The sequence below is a fragment of the Acomys minous genome (genome assembly GCF_964271855.1).
Source record: "Acomys minous genome assembly, chromosome: 1".
NCBI classification, from domain to species: domain Eukaryota; kingdom Metazoa; phylum Chordata; class Mammalia; order Rodentia; family Muridae; genus Acomys; species Acomys minous.
In genome coordinates, this window is record NC_140483.1 from 93,185,554 (window position 1) to 93,195,226 (window position 9,673).

The following is a 9,673-nucleotide window of genomic DNA, read 5'->3' on the forward strand; positions in this document are numbered from 1 at the left end:
ATGAAGAAAACAAGATATTCCACAACAGAAAAAAAATTAATCTATGCACAGAGCCAGACCTATATAAGATACCAAAAAGGGAAATTCCCACCTGAGGATATTAACCGCTCTCCAAAACAAAACAAAATGAAACAATGAAACACAAGATAAAATACCTTCACTAAAACAAAACCAAAAGAAAACAAGAATACAACCACATCACCATTAGCAACATCAAAATAAAAGTCACTGGCCACTAATATCTCTCAACATCAATGGACTCAACTCTCCAATAAAAAGACAAAGAGTAACAGACTAGAAGTGTAAACTGGACCCATCATTTTGCTTCCTACCACACAAATCACCCTCAAATAGATATTACCTGAAAGTAAAGGGCTGGAAAAAAGGTTTTCCAAGCAAAAGGAACTCGAGAAACAATCTGGAATAGCCATCCTAATATCTAATAAAGTCGACGTTCAACCAAATTTCATCAAAAGATATGAGAAAGGACACTTCATACTCATCAAAGAAAAAATCCACCAAGGCAACACCTCAATTCTAAACATCTATGTCCCTAATGAAAGGGCACCCACATTTGTAAAATGAACATTGATAAAGCTTAAACCACACATTGATCCTCACACTTTAATAGTGGAAGACTTCTACACCTGCCTCTTGCCAAAGCAAGGTCAACAAAACAGACACTAAACAGAGAAATGAGGACAATAACAGATGTCATAAATCAAATAGATATAACAGATTTCTACAGAACTTTTCACCCAAACACAAAAGAACATGCCTTCTTCTCAGCACCTCAGGGAACCTTCTCCAAAATTGAATATATACTTGTCACAAAGCAAGCCTCGACAGATACAGGAAGACTGAAATAATACCTTGTATCTTATCAGACCACCATGAACTAAAACAGGACATTAACAACAACAGAAATAACAAACAGCCTACACATATATGGAAAATGAACAACTCTACTCAATGACAACTGGGTCAGGGAATTGAACCAGCCAGCTATGAGAGCTGCAATAAGCCTCAGAGGCTGAAAACTTTCTAGGCCTAGGATACATTGTATAGAGGCTAGAAGCTTCCGGGACTAGGCCTAGGTTAGCAGAAGTAGGCAGCAATTCCCTGAGACCACACCTGAAACAGGTGGATAGAGTTCCTTTTAAAATAATGGAAAACCAGGGTCTTAATAAATGACTCAGCAGTTTTGAGTCCTATACTTATAGAGGATCAGAGATTGATTCTCAACACCTATGTGTAGTGACTGAGAATTGCCTGCAACTCCATATCCAGGGAATCTAATGCCCTCTCCTTGCCTCTGTGGATACTGTTACTTCTGTGAGCACATGAACACGTATGCACCCATGCGCGCGCACACACACACACACACACACACACACACACAAACTTTAAAATTGAAAATTGAAATAGTAATGTGTTATTAAATGCAAAAACAGAAACAACAAAGTTGAAAAATAAAGCTACAATACTCCAAAATCTTCCAGCATTAAAGCATGGCATGGACATATAACTAGTTACCAATCAAATGAAATTTGAAAACTGAAAAGTAAAAATGAATTTAATAATATTATAGAAGCAGGAGAATAACAAATATAATTAGGGGTATGTATGTGTGTGTGTGTGCTATACCATGAAGCACTAGATCATGATGTCCAGAGAATTACTTTTTCATCAGGTTTCAGAAATAAGCAGATGCTAGGCAACCCTGAGGTGATGTAATTAAACCAAATAAAGTACAAATCAGTGTCAAAACAAAGTAAATACCTGATTACATGGACAGGAAGTGGGGGGACAAATTTCTTTATATTCCAGACTCAAAAGCCATCATTTATAAAATGATATCTTTTAAAAATGTATTTTATTGATTTATTCATATTACATCTCAGTTGTTATCCCATTCTTTGTATCCTCCCATTTCCCCCTCCTTCCCATTTCCCCCCTACTCCCCTCCCCTATGACTGTGACTGACGGAGAACTCGTCCCCCTATATATGTTCATGGGGGATCAAGTCTCTTCTTGGTAGCCTGCTATCCTTCCTCTGAGTATATACTCACTTATATCTGGACACTAGCCCAAGAGACATGTGCCATGAAAGTCTTCACTTATCTGGAAAGTGGGACAGAGGGGAGGACATCATATTGGGACTCTAGGTGAGAGAAGCAGGGGAGAATGGGGAAATAGAAGGATCCAGAGGGTCCTAAAATAATATCTTAAAAGGCCAATATATAGGAAGTTTTAAGATTAAAATGTTGAAGAAGATTAAAACATTAAACAAAAAATAAAATATATAGAGGGGGAGGTAATCCCCCTCAGGAACATTCATAGGGGAGGGGAATAAGGGGAAATTGGGAGGGAGGGAAGAATGGGAGGATACAAGGGATGGGATAACCATTGAGATGTAACAAGAATAAATTAATAATGGAGGAAAAAAATAAAATAAAATACACTGATGAGTAAATATAAAAAAATGTATTACAAATGTTTTCTAATTATGTATGAACATGAATTAACTTACAATAACTATAGGCATGATATAGGATGATCAACATTCACGTTGCAGCAGATGAGCTTTAAAAGAATTTCAAAAAATAAAGTTTTAAGAACACAATAGAAAAAGCAATAAATAACACTGAAATTTTATCAAATAGGATTACTGTTTGAATATCATATGTTAAAAATCTTCAAAATGTAAGGTAAAAATGTTCACAATGCAACAAATAAAAAGATATTAATCTGAAAATCATTAGTTATTATAACAGAAAAAATGAACCAAAAACTATCTTTAAAAGACCATTGAATGCAAAATGACAATTAAATGGGATACAGAAAGAAGGGTAAAAACAGCTTAAGGACCACAATTTACCACAGTGAATTCGTAAATAAGAACTAATATCCATTTAAGAGTGGAAGGAAAATAATATAAAACTGAAACGAAAACTAATTTTATGTCATCCAGAATGGATTTTCTTTGTAGTAAGGAAAAAAAATTATGTCAGATGGTAACGTCCCAAACCATTTTATTAAAGCAGAAAGTTATTAACCTAGTCGATTTGTGGCCAACTGACCTTTACTCTTACTTGTTTTCAAAACTTAATTATTAGACATAAATTCTGTTAAAGCAATTAAATATACTATTGAATGACAGAATCCCTAATGTTTGTTTCTGATCAGTGGAGGGTTGCTGTTACATTTGGAAAGAATCAAGTCATCAATTATGAATACAATTATGAGGACATGATGTGTATTGACTTAAACATAGTAATTATGATTTCTATGATATAACCTAAGTGCATTGTATTAGAAAAATGCTTTAAAAATAAAATTAAATAGATAATGTGTTCAATTAATATTTCCAAACTTATAAATTAAACATGAGAAGAATCAACAGTATATTCACATTAATATCAACAGATGTACTTTATCACTTTTAAAAAAGAGTCTATATAATAATTGTGGAATGTTTATATAAAGAAACATTAGTTCTGAAAAGATGAAAAGAATTAAATGAATTACTTCAGGTGGAATATTGATGTGTGGTGAGTTACTGCACTTTAAGTAAAAACGAAACCAAAGCATCACCACCCACATCACTGATGTAATTGATTTCAATTGTATCCTAGTGCATAATTTTCCCACTTTAATGTTACTCCAATTCCTACTGGAATTGGAAAGGCAGGGACTTAACACATAACAGAAATTGCAACACATGTTAAACTGTAGAGAATTATATAAATTGTCATTACATTGTTACGTAATGGCACCAAATAGATACATTGAAAGTAAAATTTAAGTTAAAGGCAATGACAGTCTGTTACCCCTATGAAATCATACCACTTTTCATTTGCTCCAGATAACATCTGAAACAGGGTTTTGAGGCTGCATCATTAACAGGGTACACCTGCAATGCTAGGATTACTGGAGTGCTAATTCTGGAGGCAATTCGACTGCAACAGCAGGTAGTTTATTTTTAATTGCATTTAGTTTTCAAATGCTCTTAGTGGCATAGAACACGGTATGTGAAGCATTCTGTTCAGAAACTATGCAGTGTGAATATTTTAAAATATTAACTAATTATAGTAGTCACTGGGTCATAGACACAAAACCATTACTCTCCTAAATTAATAGCAGATGTTTGTAAATTCTAATTTTTAAAATTATTTTCTTTCCAAATTTGCACTTAACTAAAATTACTGAGAGCAGTTTGAATAAAGGGAATTGGATAAAATGAAGAAATATTGTCAGGGCAAATTTTCTAGACTCACAGTCCAATAAATATAGTTAATAGATATATTAACAAACTGAGTAACTATTAGCAAAAAGAAAATAGTCAAAAGAAGCATAAAAAAATCCCACTTGGAAAAAAAACTGTACTAAAATTTACAAAATGGTTTTGTGAATTCTTTAGATACAAAATTGTTTTTTTTTTTAGGATAAACACAAAATGAAAAAAATATGAGGGAGAGTCTGGGTGAGAAGTTTGTTTTAGTGTTATTACAACTTGAGTCCTCACAGTTGGGTCAGCTAACATTTTATTGACAACGCTACCTAGTCAGAAGCCACCAGAAACAAACATAGTACATAATATAATAGGAATTAATGAGCAGAAATTTTCTCTGAAACCATACACAGCCTACATAACCACACATAAACTTACACAACACATTTAACACAAGGCCTTCATGTGCATGTGCGTGTTACTCTGCCTAAACATTAACATTTTGCCGACTTGCCTTGTAACTGGGTGTTTTTATACCTTTTTGTTCTTGTTTTTTTTTTTATGCCATCAAAATTACTAAATGAGGGCTGGAGAGATAGCTCAGTGGTTAAGAGCCCTGTCTGCTCTTCCAAAGATCCTGAGTTCAATTCCCAGCAACCATATGGTGGCTCACAACCATGTATATTGAGATCTGGTGCCCTCCACTGGCATGCAAGCTAACAGGCAGGCAGAACACTGTATAAATAATAAATAAACAAATCTTTTTAAAAAATTACTAAATGATAATTGACTTCAGAAAACATGAATTAGTGTCCCTGACAACACTTTATGCCCTAGAATCTTGTACATATGTATTTTCAAGATTAATTGAAGTCTGTATTGCATATTCTCCGGATTCAGTTATTTAAAACTGCTAAATTCACAAGTCAGTTACTTCCTTGAAAAATCATTATCTTGCTCTTATTTTTCTTGCCCCAATCAAGTCTTAAAGAAGTTTACACCAGTTCCTTTACCTGTTTGTATTTTCCTGAAATTCTGGCTCAACAAGGAGAACAACAGAGACAACGAATCTAGGCCGAGGGTGACCTACATAGAGACTGATGCATGAAGCAAGGACCATGCATGCAAAGGACCTACGGAGAGACTGATGTACCAAGGAAGGACCATGCATGCAGAGGACCTACAGAGAGACTGATGCACCAAGCAAGGACCGTGCATGCAGAGGACCTACATAGAGACTGATGCACCAAGCAAGGACCGTGCATGCAGAGGACCTACGGAGAGACTGATGTACCAAGCAAGGACCATGCATGCAGAGGACCTATAGAGAGACTGATGCACCAAGCAAGGACTGTGCATGCAGAGGACCTACAGAGAGACTGATGCATCAAGCAAGGACCGTGCATGCAGAGGACCTACAGAGAGACTGATGTAACAAGCAAGGACCGTGCATGCAGAGGACCTACGGAGAGACTGATGTACCAAGCAAGGACCGTGCATGCAGAGGACCTACAGAGAGACTGATGCATCAAGCAAGGACCGTGCATGCAGAGGACCTACAGAGAGACTGATGTAACAAGCAAGGACCATGCATGCGGAGGACCTACAGAGAGACTGATGCACCAAGCAAGGATCATGCATACAGAGGACCTACGGAGAGACTGATGTACCAAGGAAGGACCATGCATGCAGAGGACCTACGGAGAGACTGATGCACCAAGCAAGGACCGTGCATGCAGAGGACCTACATAGAGACTGATGCACCAAGCAAGGACCGTGCATGCAGAGGACCTACGGAGAGACTGATGTACCAAGCAAGGACCGTGCATGCAGAGGACCTATAGAGAGACTGATGCACCAAGCAAGGACTGTGCATGCAGAGGACCTACAGAGAGACTGATGCATCAAGCAAGGACCGTGCATGCAGAGGACCTACAGAGAGACTGATGTAACAAGCAAGGACCGTGCATGCAGAGGACCTACGGAGAGACTGATGTACCAAGCAAGGACCGTGCATGCAGAGGACCTATAGAGAGACTGATGCACCAAGCAAGGACTGTGCATGCAGAGGACCTACAGAGAGACTGATGCATCAAGCAAGGACCGTGCATGCAGAGGACCTACAGAGAGACTGATGTAACAAGCAAGGACCATGCATGCAGAGGACCTACAGAGAGACTGATGCACCAAGCAAGGACCATGCATGCAGAGGACCTACATAGAGACTGATGCACCAAGCAAGGATCATGCATACAGAGGACTTACGGAGAGACTGATGTACCAAGCAAGGACCGTGCATGCAGAGGACCTAGATGCCTTACTTATATGTAGTCCATAGGCATCACAATCACCATTTGAGCCTCATAATATGGGGACAGCGACTAACTCTGACCTGGACCCTGTTGCCCATTCACTGACCACTTCCCGCTGGCAGGGAGACCATGCCAGCCCACAGAGGAAGAGGACAGGCAGTCCTGATAAGTCATAGGGTGGGGGACGAGGGCTCCTGCTTTCTGAGGATTAGTGGAAGCAGGGAGAGGGGAGAAGGAGGGGTGGGGGCTGGGACCTGGAGGAGACAAGAGAATGGGCTACAATCAGGAAGTAAAGTGAATAAATTAAAAATAAATAAGCAATAAAAGCAAGAAGTTTACATCAGTCCTTTTATGGCAGAGAATATTAAAAGTTTAATTTGTCTTTTAAAATAAATATGTTTACTCATATTATGTACCATGTATTCAAAAGAAAAAATGTCTAAAGTTCAACAAAATTGATCAGAAGTAGAAACTATACATTACCTAACTACCTAGTGGGTACTTTGATATATATGATTCTTTGCTTGCATGCATCTGGCACCAGTATTTTAAACACCTTGCATATATTATTGATTAATTTCAATATTGACTTAAAAGCCCCTGAGTGGAGGAAAGAAAATATTAAACTTAATATTTTCATATATTTACGGATGCATAAGATAGTTGTAAAATGATATAAATTGTATATGTGTTTATATGCGTGCACCTGTGTAATCTTATATATGGATGTAATACATATAATTAAAATGGCTATTCATTCTTTGGCTTTATTATGGTTCATTGCTGTTCTCCAGTGTGAATCATTGATAGTATGCCTTAGCCTCTGTCAGACAATCATGCAGCCACTAGATTGTACCTCAATTCCTGTTTTTAAAATTAATTTAGAATATAGAAAATCAGTTATTAACTAACAGTAATGAATATTTGTTACCAAATCTACCTTCATATGGTCTACCATCTGCTGTTGTTGAGTTATTTTTTAAAATTTACCTAATGGTAACTATTCATAGTATAATTTCAAATAGCATTCATAGAAAAATGAAAGTATCTGGAAAATTTAAAATAAATTATAAAATCATCAATTATTTTCCTTTTCACTTTTCTCTCAAATAATTTTACTTTGCAAAAACAAGTAAGACTTCAAACTGTGGCCTTATTTGTAATGGTAAGTGTCATTTTGGTCGCCATGTGGCTACGCAGCATGAGGCAGCTATGATGAACCATGATGAAAAACGACAGGTGCAAAATGTGAAAAGTTTGCCCACAACAACCTTGGCTTTATGAAGGCTTCAGGTTTACCCACCATCACAGTACCTTGATCTTCTGTGGTTTAAAACAAGGAAGGGAATCCACCTGTTTTGCTGTAGGCAATAATTAAGATCAAACAAAATATGCTTTGCCACAGTAAAACATGACAAGTGAGGAAGAAAAGGGCTTTTTTCAGCAATGGCAATAGAAGTTACTTTCTCTACAAACAGCCTGGGTTGTTATGGAGAGAATCACAGTGGTAATAAGCCAGAGGCAAACAGATTAAAGGAAATCAGAGCTAAGCAGGTGGTAGAGCAATATTTGCACTTCCGCAGAATAAATAATTTTAAACGTTCAAGCAAAATTAAGAAAGAAAGACCTCATGAGACCATCACAATATACTTCCTATGCCCAATACACTTCCTCAGTCATGTGAGACATCCTAAGTTTCAGGAGAAAACTAGGTAAGAGTATAATTATAAAAGAACAGTTACAGTCTTCCTTATTAAACATAATAAAACTATTAATAGACATTTTAAATCTCATCACACAGTTGGTATGTGGAAGTTACTTGCACAAAGGGTAGCTTAAGTTAATATTCTTCACAAAAGGTCTCGAAACAGGAATGAACACAAAGACTTCTTCAGGGTTATTAAAAAGTAAAAATGTTCACAAACTTATGATAAATCCTTATTGCTGAAGACAACACCTACAGAACGCACTGAACATGGAAAAATCTAGCAAACGCCTGCATAGGGTGTTTACCCATACTGACTAGTGTTCGTGGTAATAAAAGGTAGTCTGCACCCTCCTTGAAAAGAAAGTTAAAATCAACCCAGCTATAATGGTGGCCTGTCTGCGAGATATACTGGTACAATAGTGACATAAAAGTTGTGAGAGTAGCTCTTTCTAAGCCAGCATTCCGTAAGGACGTAGCCATGTTCAGCTCCAGCGCCAAGATTGTGAAGCCCAATGGCGAGAAGCCGGACGAGTTCGAGTCTGGCATCCCCCAGGCGCTGCTCGAGCTGGAGATGAACTCAGATTTCAAGGCGCAGCTCCGGGAACTCAACATCACTGCGGCCAAGGAAATTGAAGTTGGTGGTGGTCGGAAAGCAATCATAATTTTTGTAGCAGTTCCTCAGCTGAAATCTTTTCAGAAAATCCAAGTCCGGCTAGTTCGTGAACTGGAGAAGAAGTTCAGCGGGAAGCACGTGGTTTTCATTGCTCAGAGGAGGATTCTGCCCAAGCCAACCAGGAAAAGCCGCACGAAAAATAAGCAGAAGCGTCCTAGAAGCCGCACTCTCATAGCAGTGCATGATGCCATCCTTGAGGACTTGGTCTTCCCGAGTGAAATTGTGGGTAAGAGGATCCGTGTGAAACTGGATGGCAGCCGGCTCATAAAAGTTCATTTAGACAAAGCACAGCAGAACAATGTGGAGCACAAGGTGGAAACCTTTTCTGGTGTGTATAAGAAGCTCACAGGCAAAGATGTTAACTTTGAATTCCCAGAGTTTCAGTTGTAAAGAAAATGACTGAATAAAGTGTCATTCATAGTAAAAAAAAAAAGTTGTGAGAGTAACCAAACAATATCTAACTCAGTTTAAAGCCTACTCTATAAAACTGTGCCCACTCTATGCCCAGCCCTGCTATTGTGTCCGAAATTTTAAGACTATAAATAGGTTGTGGTCTTAGAGGAAACAAAATGCTACTGTTCTTTGAAAGCAACAGGGCTATAAAATGGCTCCTAATGACATTTTACTGTACTCATGGATCATCATAGATTCGATACTGCAGTAGATGGGAACAAATACAGAGACCTATGACTGGATGAGCAGAGAGTGAGAGATATTGGAATACTCAGTCCTAAATAGGATGTCGC

At 37.7% G+C, this 9,673-nt stretch overlaps 1 protein-coding gene across 1 annotated transcript; it reads left to right on the top strand.

Moving 5' to 3' along the window:
• Positions 1 to 8,702: 8,702 nt before the first annotated feature.
• On the top strand, positions 8,703 to 9,360 carry LOC311605356 (small ribosomal subunit protein eS7-like). Its single transcript, XM_084795845.1, has one exon. The coding sequence runs from the start codon at positions 8,733 to 8,735 to the stop codon at positions 9,315 to 9,317; it is 585 nt and encodes a 194-aa protein (XP_084651971.1). The 5' UTR covers positions 8,703 to 8,732; the 3' UTR covers positions 9,318 to 9,360.
• The last annotated feature ends 313 nt before the right edge of the window (positions 9,361 to 9,673 follow it).